This window comes from Rhinatrema bivittatum, chromosome 1, assembly GCF_901001135.1.
Source record: "Rhinatrema bivittatum chromosome 1, aRhiBiv1.1, whole genome shotgun sequence".
In the NCBI taxonomy this organism is placed as follows: domain Eukaryota; kingdom Metazoa; phylum Chordata; class Amphibia; order Gymnophiona; family Rhinatrematidae; genus Rhinatrema; species Rhinatrema bivittatum.
The window spans coordinates 728942204-728966018 of record NC_042615.1 but is presented as its reverse complement, the minus strand read 5'-3'; the positions used below and the strand labels follow the sequence as shown (position 1 = coordinate 728966018).

The 23815-nt window shown below is 43.6% G+C and overlaps 1 protein-coding gene across 1 annotated transcript in view; it reads left to right on the top strand.

The window, feature by feature from the left end:
* ITGA2 (integrin subunit alpha 2) overlaps positions 1–23815 on the top strand; it is a 302711-nt gene that overhangs the window by 254554 nt on the left and 24342 nt on the right. The window contains exons 26-27 of the mRNA XM_029577571.1: positions 2708–2812; positions 7534–7647. Of these exons, the coding sequence (XP_029433431.1) occupies positions 2708–2812; positions 7534–7647 (219 nt within the window). The remainder of the gene's footprint in view (positions 1–2707; positions 2813–7533; positions 7648–23815) is intronic.

Below are 23815 nucleotides of genomic sequence, written 5' to 3'. Positions count from 1 at the left end.
TTGTTTCATGTCAGGAGGGTCAGGGAGGGGTTCAGGAGGTACAGGCAGGAAGGGTGTGAACCTGGAATTGCAGGGGTGGGGAAAGGGGGTGCACCGGGGTTCATGGGAGGATCGTGGGATGGGAAGAGGGAGTGAACCAAGGTAAGTGAGGGTTCGTAGGAGGGAGGTATTTAACCAGGGTTACTGAGGGGTGTAGAGGAGGGGAGGGACCCAGGGTGTGTGAGAGGTTTCTGTGGAGCAAAGAGGATTAGAATCACAGTGCGTGAGGGGTTTATGGGCAGGGAAGGAATGAAACAGGATGACTGGAGAGTGAGGGATGTGAGGGCAAGGGAACTAGGGTGACTGAAAATCTGGTGGGGGGAGAAAAAGAGTAAGGGGATAGTGAGGAAGGTAAGTGAAAGAGGGAGGGGATAAAAAAGGCTTTGGAAGGGAAAGAGGGGAGGTAGGTGTGAATGGGGCACCATGGCTTCCTTAATTCACCACCCCATCTCAATTTTCTCTCCTTCTCCTCCACCTCCATCTCTATCCCTAGTCTTCCCTCTCCTAATCTTCCCTCCTTCTCTTCCACCCAATTTTCAATACTCACCTTCTTCCCACCTCCCTATCTCTGATCCTCCCTCCTCCCCCCTCTTCTGATCCCATTTCACTCCTCTCCTCATTCCCTTTCCTTATCCTCTCTGAATCATTCCTTCTCTCTCCGTCTTGCTCTATCTCTCATCTCTCTGCCCCTTCTGCCTAAGATTCCTTCTTCATTGCCCTTCTCTGTGATCTCTTCTTTTCCCATTCTAGATCCCTTCCCCTCCTTCCTCCCCAGCCCCAATCACTAAAGATCGCTTTTCCTGTAATAAAGAACAAATATATTAACTGGTCAAGGAAATGTCAGAAAACTACTTTATTTTTTACTTAAATTGAGAATATATGAAAGATTGTGCACATTTAACACAATTGACACCGAATTTTGAAAAATCAGCCACAGAATTTGACAATTCTCGCCATAGAGTTTTGAAAATTTTGCTGCAGGAAACTGGGGGCACTGCATATTAGGGATGTGAATCGTTTTTGAACGATTAAAATTATCATCAGATAATTTTAAAGTCGTCCAAAATCGTTAGAGTGCACGATACAATACAAATGCCCCCGATTTATCGTCAGGGGCATTTGTATTGTATCGTTAAATAGGGCACGGGAATTATTTGGGGGAGGGCGGGAAAACCGGCACACCAAAACAACCCCTAAACCCACCCCGACCCTTTAAAACCAATTCCTTACCCTCTCCCACCCTCCCGAACCCCCCCAAAATGTTACCTGGTGGTCCAGTGGGGGGGGGGGGGGTCCCGGCGCGATCTCCCGCTCTCGGGCCATCGGCGCCATTTTGGCTGCCACTAATTAAAATGGCACCGCTGGCCCGATAAAAAAAAAAACCCACCCGACCCTTTAAATCGACCCCCAACCCTCCCGATCCAATTCACATCGCTAGGAAGGCCCACGCCGCTAAAAAAAAAAACAAAACACCCAACCCTTTAAATTGACCTCCCCCTCCCGACCCCCCCAAAACCTTTTAAAATTACCTGGTGGTCCAGGGGGGCCTCAGGGAGAGATCCAGGGGGGGCCTCGGGGAGAGGAGAGATCCATGGGGGCCTCGGGGAGAGATTTCGCGGCGTTGTTCTAAAAAAAAAAAAAAAATGGCGCTGATGCCCCTTTGCCCTTACCATGTGACAGGGTATCCGTGCCATTGGCCGGCCCCTGTCACATGGTAGGAGCACTGGATGGCCGGCGCCATCTTTAAAGATGGCGCCGGCCAGGGGCTGATAAGTAAAGTGGCCGGCGCCATCTTTAAAGATGGCGCTGGCCATCCAGTGCTCCTACCATGTGACAGGGGCCGGCCAATGGAACGGATACCTTGTCACATGGTAAGGGCAAAGGGGCATCGGCGCCATTTTTTTTTTTTTTTTTTAGAACAACTGATGCCGCGAAATCTCTCCCCGAGGCCCCCCTGGATCTCTCCCCGAGGCCCCCCTGGACCACCAGGTAATTTTAAAAGGTTTTGGGGGGGGGGTCGATTTAAACGGTCGGGTGGGGTTTTTTTTTTTAGCGGCGCGGGCCTCCCTAGCGATGTGAATTGGAATCGGAAACGATTCCAATTCACATATCTTAACGATCAGATTCCCCCCCTCCCCCAGCCGAATCTGATCGTTAAGACGATCTGGCACACGATTCACATCTCTACTGCATATAGACAAATATAAAAATGAATAGACATGTATAGAAATGTATTTCCTTGCATATCTTGCAATTACTGTGGCTGCCTCTCTCATTCCTTCAGCTTCTCATTCCATATAACCATAGTGAGGAAACTTGTCAAGGGGACTTCTGTGGGTAAAACATTATTTTAACCACAGAAATAGCCTTTGACAAAATTGCCCACTTGGTACGTGGGTAAACTTACATGCATGTGTCATCTTTCCACATAACTTTGCCAAGACTGAGCAGAGATGTTTCTGGGGATGGAGACTGCAGGATAGAGCAGATGTGTTTAATTTCCCCTTCTTTCTGTCCATGGGAAGAATCCTTACTATAGGTGACCTAATGTCTATGACAGAAATTGTTTCATTATTTTTTTTTTAATAACTCTTATGTTTATGAGCTTTGGATTGGATTGTGTGATGTTTGATATCTAATTTATATAATATGCTTAAATACATTTTAGGTCAATGGTGTCACTTGTGATGCAAAAATAAACCCACTAAAAATAGGAGAAAAACCATATTCTGTATCTTTCAAGGATGAAAATTTTAGATCTACAAAAGAACTGGTAAGGATATCTGTAGGAGTTTTATGTTTTTCAATATACATAGTAGTGTTGAAAGAATTATATAAACAGGTTCAATGTTTGCCTGTCTGTCAGTAGGCACAAATAACTCCAAAAAGGGACAGAAATTCACCAAATTTAGCATGGAGAAAGAAAATATGAATATTTCAAACGAGTTTGAATATTAGAAACAATGGGTGCCTGGACCTTGCCCCCATCATGTGACGGGGCAAGACCTGGTCAGTATCATTTTAGAAAATGGTGCCAACCAGGCATGGGGCTAAGGGGTGCCCTGGTCCCTTCCAGCTTCCACTAACACATGTTTTGAGGGGGAGGTGACCTAGGGGGTGTGGGAGAGGGTCTGCTATCGATCCAAGAATGCTCTTTTGGAATAAGAAGTCCGGGGGGGGGGGGGAGGGACTAATATATCAACAATGGGGTGTTTTCAATCTTGGAGGTTGGGGAGGGAAGGGTACAGGGGCTAAATCTTGACAAATATTTAATAGAAAGGCTATTATTTCTTCAATGTGGAAGGGGTTGGGATGGAAGGAGGGGTCAGCATCACAGAAATCTAGTTTTTTTTACTTTTTTTTAAGAGGTTGCCTCATTTGGCAACTCTAGGGTGGGGAGGGGGGTCACGATAGACCCCCAAACACTTTTGGATGCAGTTAAGTGAAAGATATTTGGGTTTTTTGGGTTTTTTTTTACAACTGAGCTCTACCGCAGGAGTATCAGGCTCCGCATTAGGGTCTCAATGCTCCCATGATAGATTAATGTTTTTAGGAAAGGTGTAGGTATAATAATGTTGCAAACAAATTTCTAAGTCAGCTGTGGTATTTTATTTACCAAATTACCTATGTGTGAGCTTCTTTGCATGAATTTGTAAACATTTGTCACTCAATATACACTCTTTAACATGCGTTATAGCCCGAACATGGCTTGATGAATCTCCCTCTTAGGCCTGGATTCACCATTCTATCGCAGAATGGTGAATCCAGCGAAAACGGGGGGCGTTGGGGGCAAAGGGGGGGGGGGGGGGGCGGTCCTGTGAAAGCCGGAAGCCTTCGCACACTATGGTGTTTTCTCGTTGTTTTCACACCCAATAGCGCCACCGTGAAAGGTAGTGCTATTGGGCACGCTACTGGCGACGATAACGTAACTTACCTTATCGCCACCAGCGAAGACACCGCCAAGTCTGCCTCCTCGCCGCCCCGACTCCACCCCGACTGTGCCCCAGCTTATTGCACACGATAAGCATTTGAAAATGACCCCCTTTGTTTGTTAACCCTCTGGGGATAGGGAAATACCTTCAGTATCTGAACATAATCTGCTTTGAAATGGCAAAAAGTGGAATATAATCAAATAAATAAAAATAAATACCCCATCTTACCTGTGACAAATGATACAATATAGATACAAATTTTACTTACATTAGGTTATTATGCAGTTGTTTGTGATGCATACAGTAAAGCCTGCGTGCCTTTTCATGGGTGGGTGGGTCGGAAGTTGAACACGCTACAATGCCAGTCCACATCATTAAGATGGCCAAGGGTTGTGCCAATCAGTGGCGTAGCCACGGGTGGGCCTGGGTGGGCAGCTGCCCACCCAATTTAGACCCAGGCCCACCCAACTGACACCAGAACTGCAAGGCTGTCGCGGGATCCCATCCCCGCGACAGTGAAGAGGAGAACCCATGCTTGGCACGCCATCACGGCACACGTGGGGAAGCGGTCCTACAACCATATGGCCGACCGATCTTCCTGTTTGGGGGGCGGGGAGGAGAGCGGAAGCGCCGCGCACAGTTTCCGCTTCCTCCCCCCAGAGCAGGAAGATCAGCTGGCCTCTCCTGCTGCCACTGGCCTCCTGCGTACAGCCGACCGATCTTCCTGTTGGGGGGGGGGGAGAAGAGCGGAAGCGCGGCGCACAGTTTCCGCTTCCTCCCCCCAGAGCAGGAAGATCGGTCGGCCGTATGGCTTGAAGATAGCAGGAGAGGCCAGCTGATCTTCCTGCTCTGGGGGGAGGAAGGAAACTGTGCGCGGCGCTTCCGCTCTCCTCCCCGCCCCCCCCCCCAAACAGGAAGATCGGTCGGCCATACGCCCGAAGATAGCAGGAGGCTAGTGGCAGCAGGAGAGGCCAGCTGATCTTCCTGCTCTGGGGGGAGGAAGCGGAAACTGTACACAGGCTTGAATGTGTATGTGAGGATGAGAATGGGAGCCTTATTGTGTGTGTGTGGGTGAAAATCGGACCCTGGGTGTGTATGGGAGTGAGAATGGAGTCTTGAATGTGTGTGGGTGAGGATGGAAGCTTGAATATGTGGGTGAGGTTGGAAGCTTGAATGTGTGTATATATGGGTGAGAATGGGAGCCTGGGTTTGTGTGTGTGGGTGAGAATGGAAGCTTGAATATGTGGGTGAGAATGGAAGCTTGAATATGTGGGTGAGGATGGAAGCTTGAATGTGTATATATATGGGTGAGAATGGGAGCCTGGGTTTGTGTGTGTGGGTGAGAATGGAAGCTTGAATATGTGGGTAAGAATGGGTGCTTGAAAGTGTGTATGTGTGGGTGAGAATGGGACCTTAAATGTGTGTATGTGTGGGTGAGAATGGGAGAATGGGTTTGTGTGTGTGTGGATGAGAATGGGTGCCTGGATGTGCGTCTGTGTGTGCATAAGAATATAAGCCTGGGGAGGGGTGAGAAAGTGAGAGCTTGTATGTGTGTCTGCAGAGAATGTGAGCTTGGGGGGGGGGGGGGGAGAGCGTATGAGAGTGAGAGCCTGAGTGTGTGAGGGAGTCTGTGAGAGAAAGCATTTATGTATATATGTGTGTGTGTGTGGAAGGGAAGAAGACAGTAGTAGAAAAGACACTGAAGAGGAATTAGGAAATGAGCGACAAGGGAAAAAATGGGAAAGAGAGACCAGGACCAACTGATTAGAAAAATACAAAGATCAGACAACAAAGGTAAAAAAAAAAATATATATATATATATAGAGAGAGAGAGAGAGATGTTAGCAATTTAAATATGTCATCTTTGGGAATGTGCATTCTTATATTTTTGAATTTTGCTCTTTCTTAAGTATTCCGCTGTTCAGACATTTTAGTTTCTCAGGCTTTCTATTTTGGCTTTATCTACATGTTTCTGTTTCTAATTTATAGTCTCTTATTTCTATATTAGGTAAGGGTCGGTCTCAGTTTTGCCTGTTTGTGACAGAAATGAGTATTTCTAGCATATAGTTTCTCTGTAGTAGTAGTCCAGCCTGTTCTGTTATTCCCGTAGGTGATGTATTAATGTTCTAGGGCCTGGTGTAGTATTTGCATTGCTGCTTTTTCATAAGGTTGCTGTTTGAATCCTGAGAGTCAGTGCTGTGATTGTTTGGCAAGGTTCCAGATGCCTCTTTCTTTGCAAGAGTTTGTTACTTCACAAAATAGCAGTGGAGGGTTATTTTTTGCTGATATTACACCAGAATTTGAATTTTTTTTTTCATGTTACTTGTAATGTGAATTGCCCTAGCTCTGCGCTGCACCTGTTCTGATGATTAATTATATTTTATTGTATTTATGAAGATTTCTGGGTTTCTGCAAAGATGGTTCATGAAAGAATACATTAATTTTTGTTTTATTATATGATTGGATTTGATTGTTTTCTATACTTGAAATAATTGAAGTAAATTATTTTAAAGTTTCATACATGACACATAATGGCTGTTGCAAACTACTTAGAAAGCCATTCTAGGGTGCAGTATATATGGCATTATTTATCAGTAAGAAAACAACTAGTAGACCTGCATGCCTTGTGCCCACCTATGTTAACCTTGTGCCCACCCAAAAAATCAATTCTGGCTACGCCACTGGTGCCAATGCTTAAGAGGCCTTGCGTAGGGTCCTGCCTCAAACTCCCAGCCTGTCCCTCACCAAATCCATAAGCCCTGACAGGATCTCTTTCCCACCATGGTTCATGTGAGGGCAGACAGAGAAAGGAAGGAAGGAGAGTCAAGGAGAGAGGGGAAAGGGAAGAGCCTGCCACTATATTACAGCAGGTTTCCAATGCACTTTGATTTGGGGGTTTTAGCATGCAAGAACTGAATATATGCATAGACAATTTGTAACCACTTAATTGAAAAAAAAATTAATTGAAGGTCGCAGAGCATCCTTGCATATGCATACTAGAAATTTCATTTTGATTTTTTTTCCACTGTGCCCCTTTAAACTTTCATAAATTAGTCAAAAAGTTTGCAACATGTATGTGGACTGTGAGATCAGTACTTGTTCCCATCCTCCCCCAATATCAGGAAACACTGACTCTGCAGTGAATCAAGGCTGAGCTTTGGTCTGTTGTGCATATCCACAAACATTATCAGACCAAGATATCTAAAACAAGGATGAGACAGCCTTCTAGCAGCCACCACAGTTTTCAAAGGAAATACTATATCGTCTTACACAGCCAAGATTGCAGACCGTGATAAAATTAGTACAAATGCTATCACTTTGTACAACTTTTGTATTGTCATCTGGATAAAGTATTGATTTGATGCTAGGAGGAATTTTAAGAATCATAGAAACAGAATTTGGTGGCAGATTAGGACTGCCCAATTTACTTCCTTTTACGATACCATTGACTACATTTGCTGTCCCTTCACTTCTGTGCAGTCAAGATGAAATACTAAAAATAATGTTTGACAGTTAAAGTTAGTTCTTGCTAATGAACTTTTCTTTTGCATTTCTGTTAAAGAACTGTGAAACTGCAACATGTAATACAATTAAATGCTGGCTGAAAGACTTGAACTTGAAGGGGGAGTACTTTGTAAATGTATCTACTAGAATCTGGAATGGCACATTCGCAGCGGTACGTATCATGCAACCATTTTTAAATTTCTGCTACCATAATTGCTTTACCTTAAGCTTCGCTGTCAGACTTGCCATTAAATATTAGTAAAGTATGTTTTGTAAATGCCTCATTGAAATCTGCTTTGCTATAGGAAATGGATTCCTCTTTGGTTTTATGGTATTACTGATGTTGAACAAGCTAAACTAATTTTGCATAATATAAGCGTACAATATCTATAAATATGTTCATCTAGGTTGCTATAAAACAGTTTACAAAAAAGATGCATGTGGGTTTTTTTTTCCTTCTGTCTGCCAAATCTTCCTGGGCTACTATAGCTTGCCAGCCAGGTTTTAAATCTACCTCATTGTCACCAGCAGCATTGGTGTACACCCAGACATTGCGTTGCTGAGGCAATACCAATCATGTTGGTTACATTTAATAATGAGGTCAATATTCAGCACTACTTAGCCAGATAAGTAAGGGCTTATCTAGCTCAGTGGCAGTGGCTGAATATCTTACCGTGTTTAGTGGCTGCCACTTATCTGGGTAAGTACTTGGCCAAGTGATGGATGGGAAATGGGGATTTCGAGGAGGGGCAACTTAACTAGTTAACACATCCAGATAAGTAGCAATATTCAAAGTTATCCAACTATGGCCTGGATTCTCTAATACCGCCGGGTTCTTTGAATCGCGCGGTACAGGGGGTAGGGGGGGCAAAGCGCCATCATAAAAGGTGGTGCTATTGGGTATGAAATTGGCAGCGAAAAGGGTTCTTATCTTTTCGCTGTCCGCGATGTCTTCGCAGCGCCTGCCCCGGTGCTACCCCGACTCCTCCTGTTCCGGTCTTGTCGTCTCCCCGACACCGCCCCCATTTAGTGATCGCATGCGATCGCTTTGGAAAATGACCCCCTATGTTAACTGGATAAGTTAGACCTGCTCAATAGCAGGTCTAAAGTTAGCTGGATAACTATCGATTTAATCAGGGATATTAAGCTGCATAGCCACTCTGCTGAATATCCCTTGTAATTTAGCCAGATAAGTCTTATCTGGTTAATTTATTTGCATAGCTATGTTTAATATTGGACCCAAAAAACAAAGAGGAAGACAGTCTAACAAAGCCATGAGGAATAAAACAAGGAATAGCCGAAAGTCCTTCAGAAATCTTTTATTAATTGCCCAATTAATCTTTTATTAATTGCCCAATTAATAAAAGATTTCTGAAGGACTTTCGGCTATTCCTTGTTTTATTCCTCACGGCTATGTTTAATATTGAGCACTATATATTTTGGTCAAGTTTTATCGTTTTTAACCATTTGGTGTTCTTAATTCTGTCTCTGGCTCACGCCAATCTCTTGACTTTTTAATATTTAAAAATATTAAATGTTTAATGTCTCACTGTATTTAAACTTTTCACATCTAACATATTTTAAATGTTACAACCATATCCCATTTTGTAATATACACAAAGATATAGTCATTTTTTAAAATACAGACTAACTTTAAATGCCTGAAAAATATATTTCATAAAACACCTACAAACCACATTATACATTGTAATTAACTATCATGTTCTTGTTATAGATCTGCTCCTCCAGAGAGGAGGAGTTAGCAATCTGTTATGAATCTGGCTGCTGGATACTCCCGTAGAAGGAGGAGTTAGCAATCTGTTATGAATCTGGCTGCTGGATACTCCCGTTGAAGGAGGAGTTAGCAATCTGTTAGCGATCACCCTGCCAGGGGGGGAGTTAGAACTCTGTTAACGGATCTTGCTAAGGAGTAGCGATCTGTTAGTGCTCCACTCCTCCAGAGGGAAGGAGTAGCAACTGTTATGCTTTGTTCCTGTAGAAAGATGAGCCAGCAACCTGTATGATCCCCACAGGGAGATAGCTATGTGATATGGATCAGCTTCCGCAGAGAGAGGAGTAATGGTCTGATGTGGGTTGGCTCCCACAGAGTGGCAGATGATAATACTGCTCTATTAGTGTAAGGATTAACACTTAGTGTAATAGTGAATCCCTGGGCCGATGGCAGATGACAGCGCCCTTAAGTGTAGATCTTGAGAGGGACCACCGGCTAGGCTGGAGTATTGAGACAAACACAGATAGTTCTTTATTAGACTGGAAGTAGAATCACCAGAGGTGGCAGTAGTGAGTTGATATGCCCGGCAGGGCTGAAGTCCCTCTGATACTGGAACTATGATCTCTGCGCTGCTGAGCTGTAAGGAGAGACTATAGGGAGTGAGTAGACAGGGTATGCTGAGCATAACCAGTGGTAGATGATACACTCACAATTGTAGATATCTGTAGTGTCTTCTATATGCAACAGAGAGTCTTCAGTATTCAGGAACAGGAGCCGCAGGCGAGTACTGGTTACTATAGTCAGTCTGAAATAGAACTCACAGTAACTGTGTATGGGATGGCTTCTGGAATAGAAGAGAGGCTAGAAGAGATTTAGGAACGTAGGCCCTCGTGGTGTGAGAACCGGTTCTTATCTGCAATCTGCAATGGTAACTCACGATCTCTGTACCTGCGATAACGTCTTAGACTGAAGGGAGCCTTAGCGATTAGGAACAGGGGCCCTCGTAGAGTGAGTACTGGTTCCTGTCTGTAATAGGACTCACTGTGTTCATGCCTGCAATCGCCTCCAGGCAATAGGAGTCTTCAGAGTCTTTCAGGAACATAGGCCCTTGAGGAGCGAGTACCGGGTCCCATCCAACAATCTGAAATCAAGAATAGAGAGAGCGGAGCCCCCGAGGAGCGAGTACTCCTGGTAAGTTTGAAAAGGCCAAGCAGTGGGGAAAGATTTCCCCTTGCTGACTCGGAACGTAGTTGCAAGTAGCGTGGACTGCCGAAGCAAGTCCCGATGGAGTTCCTTGCTAACTCGCTTGTAGTTAGCAAACAAAGACCTTTTAAATTGAAAATGGATGTTGTCACTACAGGGGGACGCCCCCGAGGTTCGCGCCCTTGCTGGTACAAAGTCTGGAGAGCGCACGCGCCCTTATGTCATCAGGAACATGGCGGATCCGTAGCGTCAAGCCAGCCCGGGCATACCGGGACCAAGAGGCGGGGAGAAGCCACAGCTGCATCTGTCCATTTGAACTGAAGGGAGTCGCCACAAAGGTAGAGAGGGTGGAGGGAGGGCGAGAATATGCACGAACACAACAGTTCTAAAACAAAAGAAACCATAAAGATGGCTGATGTTATATCTCCCCCTTTTTCAGGAGTATCATCAAATAAATAAAATATTTCTAATAAAAGACAGGGAGGATACTTTCCAACAAATGTGCGTGGCGGTATATACGCAACATATATGGTCATGCTTAGTTTAACATAATATTTTATAACCCATGTGTATCACATATTATAAAATTTGTGTATCTTTACCTCAGAATATATACATGTATGTATGCTTATGTGCCAATACACACAATGCATTAAAAGCATGTATTTATTCTATTTTAAAAATATACATGCGCATATTTTATGTGTCATTTGAAATGACATTTGAAATGACAGATACCAGCGTGTCCGTGAAGCGTTAGGCCCGCGCACCCAGGATACTGTATAGCACTCTATACAGTAAAATGGGTTGCGCGGGCCTAACGCTTCACGGACGCTTCTTAGACGCAGCTTGCATTTGCAAGCTATTTAAATACAGTATCGAGCGGTAGGTGAGCTGGACTGTGCGTGCGGCAACCGCGGGTGCGCCCGGCACTAACGCAGCTCTTCCTACTGCTCCTTACTGTATCAGCCTGAAAGAGAGCATCTACCTGATCCCCCCACACTGACACTATACACCACTATGGGAATCATTAACTAGTAAATAACATGTCTTATTCCCAACTAATTTAAAAAGAAACAATGTATCTATTCACTTTTGTTAATACATACACTCAAAATGTTTTTGTTTTACAAATGTAAACAATTTTATTTATTATATTGCACTTATCCCCACATACCAGATACACATTATATATATATCAAATATCATACATCATTATAACATGTATCACAAACACATCAGGAATAAATCGAACTTTTTAATTCTTTCAAACAATTTTTCAACTTTTCAAATATTTTACCCCCCAGACATGCCAATCTCTAACACCCCAATAATAACAATAAATATCAACATTCACACCACATACATACCCCATAAAAACACTCAACCCATAAAAAGGTTCAAATGCTCACTATCTGTATATATGATTCTTATTCTCTTCTTTTTCATGTCATGAATCCATCCCCTCAATTGATCATTGCTTGCTCTTATGTCAAAAAATGTTGATCCTGACAAGGTTCCTTGTTTCACCCGACTAGGGTTTCCTCAGGGGAAAATACAACCACTTCTTGCCTTGTCGCAGAGCAATCTTTCAAACCCGAGCATCTGAAAAATACATAAATAATAAATGTCTTTCCAACCTAATCTTTTAAACCAAAAATTACGAACCCCAATTATAAAGATACTTACTTGCTCCAAAAACATCACATGCATGTCCGGAGACTCCCGTTGAACAACATTTTGCAATACCCACTATAAACACAATACAAATGTTATCCACAACTTCTCAAACAAATATTTTACCAAAGAAGTTTGTTTTTATTATTTTCATGTACCACTACAGTTATCACAGAATTGAAAGACTTACACACCTGATCTCAAATACCTTCAAATCCCAAACAACTTCAGATCCCAAGCTTTAATGGATCAGACTCCACTCCAAATCCTGGTTGACCTGATTCTTAATCACAATTTCTGAAAAATACAAGGATTAACCTTATACTCCTATTCAATCCTCCTAAAGACTAAAGCTCACAACCCATATACTCACCATACCACAGCACACAACACGGTGCAATTATGTCCATCAAATATTAGAGATAAATCGCCATTAACATTCATAAAAACATTTCAATGGCCAACCGATTGTATACTGCCCTACCATCATCCACGGCAGTCCTTGGTCAAGTGCTTACTACCCCACTGTTCACAACTTATAACCAATATTCGGACCAATCACACACCGCCACTGCCTCAATGTATCCATCACCATCTATTCAACATACCTGTAACTATATGGCCATTTCCATTCACCTGATGATAATTCCCCAATAAATGACTACCCTGGCACCTACTACCTTGTCATCAAATTTCCTCAACCCCCTTCCTGACATTCACGTACTGACGTATGAGAAGTCCCAAGATGCACGTATTACCTCAACTAGACCCACCTCCTGACGCACACATCCTAACGAGTGGGGAATCCCAGGATACCGAAAAACATTTATTTTCACTGCCAATCCATATTTTCATCCACTATCCTTCACACAACACTATTAACATGAACTCATTAAATCACATTAACATCCCGATATAAAGGGGCACTTACATCTCAATCTCCATAAAATGCCTCCCACTCAATATCTGTTTAATCCCCACGGCTGGTATGTACGCCACCAAAAAATTCATTTCTGTTCCACCTGCCATAATCTTCGAGTAACATTACCTTCAAAACCATCCCTCAGCTTCATGATGACAAAAAATCTTAAATCCTCAACTTGATGATTTGTTTGTGCCCAGTGTGCCACCAAGGGCGCACCTTCCTTACCGATATGTAGGTTACTTTTATGTTCAATTATCCTCTTCCCTATCCACCGCTTGGTGTGACCTATATAGAGAAGCTTACAAGGGCATGTCACTGCATAGATAACCTTCTCAGTTGTACATGAACACTTGTCCCTAATCTCAAAAGGAGTTTTACCCTCAGCATATTGAAACTGACATATGTCCAAGCAGTTATGGCACACCGAGCATCCCTGACATCTGTCTGTCTCTACTACCACACGATGGGGCTGATGATGTCCAGCTATTAAGGATCGTATATTTTTCCCTTTTTGTATGCAAATATGGGTAACTCACTACAGCCAGGGATCCCATTCAACAAGGGCCAATACTTTAAGATGATATTTCTAATTTCTAAACTCCTTGACGAATACTGGATACAACATAACGTTCTATCTAACTTTGTACGTTCAGCCTTAAGCAATAAATTTTCCCCTATTGGCATATAGACCATGTTTGAATGCTTTCTTCACACACCCTTTAGGATACCCACATTGTAGAAATTTTGACATCGATTCCCGAGGTCTCATCCTATATTCTTTTACTGTGGAGCACACTCTGCGGTAACGTTAAAATCGACTGATGGGGATACTCTGACGGAGTCTGCTAGGATGGTAACTATTGAAGTGTAATATAGAGTTTCTGTCGGTGGGTTTGATAAACACCGACGTCTCAAGGTATCCCCCACCCACCGTACCACCATGTCTAAAAATGTAATACATTGCCTGCTGACCTGTGCCTTAAATGCCAGGTTATCATCAAGAGAGTTCATCCAATTTAAAAACATATTCAATTGTTCCTCAGTCCCATACCAGATCCAAAAAAGATCATCAATTAACCTCTTCCAAATGATTACATGCTGAAAAACCAAAGCAGGGTAAATATGTGTTTCCTCAAAAGCTGCCATATAAAGGCAGGCCACAGACGGGGCCACCGGGGACCCCATTGGGATTCCATTAATTTGCCTGTAATACTCATCCTGATATATGAAAAAAAAATTCTTTAATGACTACCTGAGATAATTGCATGATAACTCCAGCCTGGATGTTACCAATCTCTCTCTTATCTAATGACTGCTTGATAATCTCCAACGCATGTGTCTGGGGGATATTAGTATACAGCACAGTTACATCTGCTGTTACTAATAATGATCCATCCATAGCTTCAGAAATGTCATTTACTTGATTAATAAAATCCGTGGAATCATGGATATATGATCTAATTTGAACAACATCCTGTTGTAAGAAACTGTCAATGAACTTGGCTAACGGTTCAAAAACCGACCCTATCCCTGATACAATTGGCCTATTGGGGAGGTTTTCAAGATTTTTATGAATTTTGGGTACAAAGTATATGTATGGGGCCACAGGTTGTTCTGGCAACATATAGCGATATTCTTTCTTTGTAATCGCTTTAGTATGTACAGCTTCACCCAATATCTTCCTAACCATCTGACAAACTTCATTGTTGGGATTAATATCAACTCTTAAATAAAATTGTTGATCATCAAGTTGCATCCTGGCCTCAGCTTCATATCCAATCCTGTCCAAAATGACCACTGCTCCTCCCTTGTCCGCTGCTCTCACTACTACTGATTCATCATTTTTCAGTGCCTGAATCGCCGCACTTTCAGCCTTAGACAAATTATGGGTAACCCATTCCTTATGTTCCTCCAAATGTTCTAAATCCCTAAACACCATAGTTTCAAAGGCTAATACCAAGGCCCCAGGGGGATCTTTAGGCATTCAACTGGATGGTTTGAAGAATTTACTCTCTAGCATCTGTTGTCCTGCAAAAAACTCCTTGAGCCTGATACGGCGAAAACATTTTTTAAGTTCAAGTCTAGTAGTGAAAGCATCAAATCTATGAGCAGGAATAAAATGCAGCCCCTTATTAAGTAAGGACATAGTATCAGCTGAATATACCTTGGTGGATAGATTAACTACAATATTGTGTGTACCATCATCCCCACTATCCTCATTCATATAAGAAAATTGTACGGGTCTCAGCCTGTATTCGTGCATTTGATCCGTGTATTTTGTACCCCTCTTCCACTTTTTACTCTGTTGGATAAAAATAGAACTTCTATGATCCCTTTCATCACTAGTACCAATGTTATTCTCCCGTCCATAATCAGGCATTTTAAACTCCACCTTCCTACCCTTATCCTGAAACTCATTATCCAACATCATCTTCCGATGAATCATTAGACGAGGAAAAGTCACTCCGCCTGTTGCCTTTTCCTTTTTGGCCAGTCTGCATCCAAACATACACATAACCAACAGTGTAGTCTTGCTCATCCCAATAAAATTTCTGTAACTTCATTTTTTTCAAATCTGTTCTAAATATGTCCAACTGCCTCTGAAATTCCTGTGCTTGATTATCAAAAATCTCCTGTGTTAACATTTGCTGCAAGCAAACAAGGTTTCCAAGTCAATTATTTGATTTATACACGCCACATAAATATTATATATTATATTGAAAATAGGATATGTAGGACTACTACCGACTGGATCTGCCTAACAGTCAGACCCAACATAGGAGGAGTCACATTGCTTTATTTAATGAATAATTATTTAAAGTCTTTTTTCAAGAAGTATTGCCATGGGAAATGAAAATTTTAAACAAAGCCACAACCAGCTTTTGTTTAGCAATTAAAATCATGCGCAATTCATTGCAGTACTTAGCTCTGAGTGGATCAAAAATGAAGTCCCGACGTGATCACGTTTCGGACCATTCAGGTCCTGCTTCAGGGGTCGATTCTTTTAAATCCTTAAAAGTAGAGCCTCAATATTATTCCCAAACCGGCAAGCAGAACGGCGTCTTTAGTGCAGTCATTTGTTGGCGGTCCGCTTTCGGACCTGCTAATGCAAATGGCGAAAATGCAGGGTATATAACCATTTCCTCCGGATATGACGTTGAACAAATGTCAATCAAATCTTCAGGCGGGTAACAAGTCTTCTAACAGGTCGTATATACAACGGGAAGTTATTTCCCCGGATATGGCGTTGAACAGCTGTTAATCACAGTTTTGGGCAACTAGCAAGTCTTCTAACAGGTCGTCTGTACTATGGGTGATTGTATTAATAATAATCTTCTTTCAGGTCCTCCAATTGTAGCGGTGGTTTCTTAATGCAAAAACGAATATGTAGAGACCCGCAGGGCTTTCATCGTGCTGCTTGGTAACCACAATAATAGAACAACATAATTTTTTAATTGAAGTGAAAACATCCTATATTTTAATGCAGAAAGAGTGTGCACCCACACGCACATGGGCACACACACATCATTAATCAGGAGCAGTTCACTAGGTCAAAGTGTACCAGTTTATTTTTTCATTGAGTCCCCCCGGATCCACTGTTTGTAAGGTGAAAATCCAATATTGTTCATGCAAATTAAGACGTTGTTGGATGTCACCCCCGCGTATACCTGGATGTACCTTTTCAATAATGGACCATTTCAGATCCACAAACTCATGTTTTGCAGATATGCAGTGTTGTACAAGAGGAGCTGTTATTTTCTGGTTTTTAATGCAACTGCGGTGCTCAATCAGCCTTGTTCTTATTTTTCTTTTGGTACGTCCTACATAAACAAGGTCACAAGGACATTGTATGACATACACTACACACTCAGTCTCACATGAGGTGGTGGCCGTGAGTTTAATGGTAATGTTGTGAGTAGGAGGTTTCCATTGCAGACCTGTCATAGTTTGAGTACACAAATCACTAGGGATGTGAATCGTTTTAGGACGATTAAAATTATCGTCCGATAATTTTAATATCGTCTTAAACCGTTATGGAACACAATACAATAGAGATTCTAACGATTTATCGTTATAAATCGTTAGAATCGTGAGCCGGCACACTAAAACCCCCTAAAACCCACCCCGACCCTTTATATTAAATCCCCCACCCTCCCGAACCCCCCCCCAAATGAGTTAAATAACCTGCGGGTCCAGTGGCGGTCCGGAACGGCAGCGGTCCGGAACGGGCTCCTGCTCCTGAATCTTGTTGTCTTCAGCCGGCGCCATTTTCCAAAATGGCGCCGAAAAATGGCGGCGGCCATAGATGAACACGATTGGACGGCAGGAGGTCCTTCCGGACCCCCGCTGGACTTTTGGCAAGTCTCGTGGGGGTCAGGAGGCCCCCCACAAGCTGGCCAAAAGTTCCTGGAGGTCCAGCAGGGGTCAGGGAGCGATTTCCCGCCGCGAATCGTTTTCGTACGGAAAATGGCGCCGGCAGGAGATCGACTGCAGGAGGTTGTTCAGCGAGGCGCCGGAACCCTCGCTGAACGACCTCCTGCAGTCGATCTCCTGCCGGCGCCATTTTCCGTACGAAAACGATTCGCGGCGGGAAATCGCTCCCTGACCCCCGCTGGACCTCCAGGAACTTTTGGCCAGCTTGTGGGGGGCCTCCTGACCCCCACGAGACTTGCCAAAAGTCCAGCGGGGGTCCGGAAGGACCTCCTGCCGTCCAATCGTGTTCGTCTATGGCCGCCGCCATTTTTCGGCGCCATTTTGGAAAATGGCGCCGGCTGAAGACAACAAGATTCAGGAGCAGGAGCCCGTTCCGGACCGCTGCCGTTCCCGGACCGCCGCTGGACCCGCAGGTTATTTAACTCATTTGGGGGGGGGGTTCGGGAGGGTGGGGGATTTAATTTAAAGGGTCGGGGGTGGGTTTTAGGGGGTTTTAATGTGCCGGTTTTGCGATTTTTAGATTTTTCACGATTTTTCACGATATTTTACCCCCCCAAACGGCAACAATACGATTCCCTCCCCCTCCCAGCCGAAATCGATCGTTAAGACGATCGAGGACACGATTCACATCCCTACAAATCACATCTACCACAAGCTTGATGTCCTCCTCCTCTTGGAGCGGGGGGAGCCGAATCAAATGCTGATTTTACCACCATATCCCTGATGTTTTGAGCTCTAGAAAACGCAAACCTTGGCAAATTATCAAAGGCTTGATGGAGCGTTAACACATGCCAGTGAGACTTAATAATCTGTACCACATCATTCGAATGGGCAGAAAATCTTAATACACATGTTAAATCTTGCGATGTTAATGGCTGTTTGTACTGTAGTAACAGTTCTCTGTTAGCATACAGCGCCCGTTTGTATCCTTTATTGATGACAGAGCGTGGGTAGCCTTTCTGAGAAAATCTAAACTTTAAATCCATCGCTTGGACACGGTATTCTTCAGTATTGGAACAAATTCTTCGGAGTCGTAGAAATTGAGACACCGGGAGACTATCTTTTAATCTTCTTGGATGGTAACTGGTATATCTCAGAAAATGATTTTTGTCTGTTTCCTTCCTATGTAATGTCATCACAATTTTAGTCCCTTCACGAACCAGACTTATGTCTAAAAAAGATGCTCTAAACTGATTTTACTGGGCTACAAATTGTAAATGAGAATTTTGTTCATTGAGCCAAAGTAAAAACGTTTTAAGCTCTTCCTCAGAGGCCGACCAAATACACAAAACGTCATCTATATACCGCTTCCATAGAACAATTTTAGTGTACCACTCCGATGTATACAAACAGGATTCCTCAAAATGTGCAACGTAAATGTTTGCAATATCTGGGGCCACTGTGGCCCCCATCGCCACTCCTTGAGTCTGAAGATAAAATTTGTCATCAAACTTAAAAAGTTCTTATACAATACAAGTTCCAAAAGCCTCAAGAAAAAACCTGTAGGTACCCTATGAGGGCGTGGGCGAGATTGAAAAATGTTTTTAAGAAGACCAAACACTTCTTTTTGGGGGATATTGGTGTATAACGACATTATATCCAATGTCACTATAAAACAGTGCTCTGGTAAATCAGGGAGCTCTTGAAGCAAACGCAAGGTATGTGATTTATTTATTTATTTATTTTATTTATTTATTTAATTTTATATACCAACAACCGTTTGCACCTCGTGCCGGTTTACAAGTAACTTACAACCAAAAGATATATAGGCAAAGCCTTTACAGATAACAGTATGTAACATAAACATAGTAACAGAGCAAGTAACTAAATAACTTAGGGAGTGAGGGAAAGGGGTAGTCGAGACAAAGGAGGGGGTGGGGGGAGGGTGAGAACAGACACATAAGGATAAGATATGTACAAGGATTTGATGAACAATTGATATGTACTCTGGTTATGCGCAGGGTTGTGTAAGCGCGAAAACAACATCCGTTGAAATGAAGTTATGTGAGAGGTTGTACTAGGTCACATTTTTTATATGCAGGGGGTTAAGTGAGGGGGTAGAAGTTCCTTAGAGGTTAGAGGGGGTAGGTGATGGGTGTGGGTCTGATGGGGGGGTGTTGGTGAGTGATGATGGACGGGTTAGGGTGTTAGTAGATGATGGAGATGATTGGGGGTATGCTTGGAGGAAGAGCCAGGTTTTGAGTTTCTTTTTGAAAGTGGGTGTGGATGTTTCGGAGCGTAGGTCAAGAGGCATAGAGTTCCATAGGGAGGGGCCTGCGAAGGAAAGAGCTCTATTTGTGGTGGAGATGAGTCTTGTGGATTTTATGGAGGGTGGAATAAGTGTTCCACGGAGAGAGGAACGGGTGGGTCTTGTGGAGGTACGAGGGAGGAAGGGTGGGTTTAGCCAGTTGTAGTGTTCGTTAGAAATACTTTTGTGGATGAGGGTAAGGGTCTTGTAAATAATTTGTGAGTGAATGGGGAGCCAATGGAGATCAATGAGGGTGGGAGTGATGTGGTCTTTCTTATTGACATTTGTGAGGATGCGTGCAGTAGCGTTTTGAAGGAGTTGTAGAGGTTTGATGTGGGTAGCAGGGAGTCCAAGTAGGAGAGCGTTGCAGTAATCCATTTTTGAAAAAATTATAGATTGGAGTACCGTACGGAAATCAGAGAAGAAGAGAAGGGGTTTGAGTTTTTTGAGGGTTTGTAGTTTGAAATAGCAGCTGCTAAGGATAGATTTGATATATGGTTTGAAGGTTAGTTGGGTATCAAGTATAACACCCAGGTTTCTTGTGTCAGAGAGAAAGTTGGGGGAAAGGAGAGAGGAGGAAATGGGTATGGATGCATGTCTAGAGGAGATGAGGAGGAGTTCAGTTTTTTGCGGATTGAGGGCTAGTTGCATGTCAGTGAGGAGCTGGTTTATGGAGGCGAGAATGGTGTTCCAGTTTTGGAGTGCGGTGAGTACAGAGTTTGTGAAGGGGATGAGGATTTGCACATCATCCACATAGATGAAGTGTGTAATACCAAGGTTGGAGAGGAGGTTTATAAGGGGGAGCATATAAATATTAAACAGGGTGGAAGAGAGGGAGGATCCTTGGGGAACGCCACAGTCGAGATTAATAGGGGGAGATGTAAAGTTGTCGGTGAGGACAGTGTAAGTACGGTTTTGAAGGTAGGACTTTATCCAAGAAAGAGCAGTACCTGAGATTCCTATGCTGATGAGAGTGTTGATGAGGATGTTATGATTTACGGTATCAAAAGCGGCAGAAATATCTAGCATGGCAATGAGATAGGAGTTACCGGCATCCATTCCTTTGATGATGGTGTCTGTAAGGGAGAGGAGTAGGGATTCCGTACTGAGGTGTTTTCGGAAACCATATTGTGTTGGTTGGAGTATGTTGGATTGTTCTAGGTGGTCAGAGAGGCTGGAGTTTACTAGTTTCTCAATGACTTTGGAGAGGAAAGGGAGATTGGAGATGGGACGGAGGTTAGATAGATTGGAGGGATCAAGGGAGGGTTTTTTTAGAATGGGTTTTACCACAGCTTGTTTCAGGGAGTTAGGGACCAGGCCGTGTTCCAGGGAACAGTTTACAATTTTGGAGAGTGTGGTGGCTATTGTTTTAGGAATAGCGAGTAGAAGTTTAGTGGGGATGGTTTCCGAGGGATGGGAGGAAGGTCTCATCTTTTTTAAGATGTTCTCTATTTCTAGAGTGGAGGAGGATATTGGTGTATAACGACGTTATATCCAATGTCACTATAAAACAGTGCTCCGGTAAATCAGGGAGCTCTTGAAGCAAACGCAAGGTATGTGATGTATCTTGGAGGAAAGAAGGAGCCTCTTTTACATATGATTTTAAGAAAAAATCTAAGAAATCTGATAAAGGTTCCAAAATGGATCCTCTCCCTGCCACAATCGGACGTCCTGGGGGGGATTGCAAATTTTTATGAATTTTTGGTAAAGTATACAAAACCGGATAAACCGGATTGCTTCTCTTTAAAGCCCGGGCTTCACGGGATAATAAGAACCCTGTATTGAGTCCTTCAGTACTAAGATCTTGAATATTGTCTGAAAGTCCTTGAGTAGGATCTTCCTGGAGTTCTAGATAAAAAGTACGGTCTCCCAGCTGTCTATCTATCTCAGCTACATAGTCTGTGGTGTTCTGTACCACTATTGTGCCGCCTTTATCAGCGGGTTTGACAACCACATCACGATTCATGCTTAGCTGTTTCAAAGCTGAATATTGATTAGATGTCCATTCAGATGAAAAAGATTTTTTATTTATAGTGTCAGATTTTTCCAATATACTAATATCTTTCAAGACTAATTGTATAAAGTCAGCAATTGCTGGATCCACAGGTCCAGGGGGGCATCCAGGTAGATTTAGGTGGAATTATGGGTTCTTCACAAGAATATGTCTGGGAATCTACAAAAAACAATCTCAATTGCAATCTCCTAAAGAACCGGTATAATTCAATCCTGGTCTGAAAAGGATCATAGCTACTACATGGCACAAAAGAGAGCCCTTTATTTAATGCCTGTTAGGGATGTGAATCGTTTTTTGACGATTTAAAATATCGTCCGATATATTTTAAATCGTCAAAAATCGTTAGAGGCGATATTTAATAGGAATTCCCCCGATTTATCGTCAAAAATCGTAAATCGGGGGAAGGGGGAGGGGAAGGGGGAGGGCGGAAAAACCGGCACACTAAAACAACCCTAAAACCCACCCCGACCCTTTAAAATAAATCCCTCACCCTCCCGAACCCCCCCAAAATGCCTTAAATTACCTGGGGTCCAGTGGGGGGGTCCCGGTGTGATCTTTTACTCTCGGGCCTCCAGTGCATTGTAGAAATGGCGCCAGCGCTACCTTTGCCCTGTCATATGACAGGGCAAAGGTAGCACCGGCGCCATTTTGTTTTTTGTCCCCCGACGTCAGGAGCGTAGGAGATCACTCCCGAACCCCCGCTGGACCCCCAGGGACTTTTGGCCAGCTTGGGGGGCCTCCTGACCCCCACAAGACTTGCCAAAAGTCCAGCGGGGGTCCGGGAACGACCTGCTGCACTCGAATCGTTTTGCCGTACAAAATGGCGCCGTGAATTGCGAGTGAATGGCGAGTGAATTGCAATTCATGGCGCCGGCATACGCTGTATGGTCGGCGCCATTTTGTACGGCAAAACGATTCGAGTGCAGGAGGTCGTTCCCGGACCCCCGCTGGACTTTTGGCAAGTCTTGTGGGGGTCAGGAGGCCCCCCCAAGCTGGCCAAAAGTCCCTGGGGGTCCAGCGGGGGTCCGGGAGCGATCTCCTATGCTCCTGACGTCGGGGGACAAAAAACAAAATGGCACCAGCGCTACCTTTCCCCTGTCATATGACAGGGGAAAGGTAGCGCCGGCGCCATTTCTACAACGCACCGGAGGCCCGAGAGTAAAAGATCACACCGGGACCCCCCCTCTGGACCCCAGGTAATTTAAGGCATTTTGGGGGGTTTCGGGAGGGTGGGGGATTTATTTTAAAGGGTCGGGGTGGGTTTTAGGGATGTTTTAGTGTGCCGGTTTTCCCGCACTCCCCCGATTTACGATTTACACGATATTTAAAAAAACAAAACCGCGACGATCCGATTCCCTCCCCCCCCCAGTCGAAATCGATCGTTAAGACGATCGATCACACGATTCACATCTCTAATGCCTGTATGGTCTCAACTGATAGGTCCAAGGCAGATAGATTGACCACAGAATTACATTCTTCCGTCAAAAGAATTGTTGATTGCGTTGCTGCGATCTGGTTGTTGGTCCTGTCCATTCTGTGGTTCGAGGTCATGTCCGACCCCTGTACGGCCGGGATCTGTACGATTCCCGTGCCTGCCCTAAAAAAGGTTGAGGTTGGGGCTGCGGATGAGTTTGTTTATTCTGATCCTCATCACTACCGCTTGAGTCATCAGTAAAATCCTGGAAGGTTACCAGAGGTCCTTGATTGGGTCCCTTTTTATTCCTCCAAAAATATATATTGTTGGTCTTATAATCGTTCTTATCCCTGCGGAATTTTTGAACCTTATATTGTTTTAGTTGATTCCTAAACTGAGCAATACTTTGATCTAATTGCTTTTGTGATGCTTCCACACTCTCCTGATCTGTGTTCGCACATAGCTGTGTTTTCATTTCTTCAATCTCTTTATTTGTTTCTTCAATAGAGATTGTTGTGCGTTCAACTATCAGGAGCATCAGATCTAGAGAGCATTTATTCAGAATAGATATCCAACGTTCCACAAATGCTAAATCTTCCTGAAATACTAGGGGCCCCTTTTGTACACAGAGACCCCTAGGGATCATCTGCTGTTTAATATATTCCACAAGAGTGGCCTGGTGTAATTCGCCTC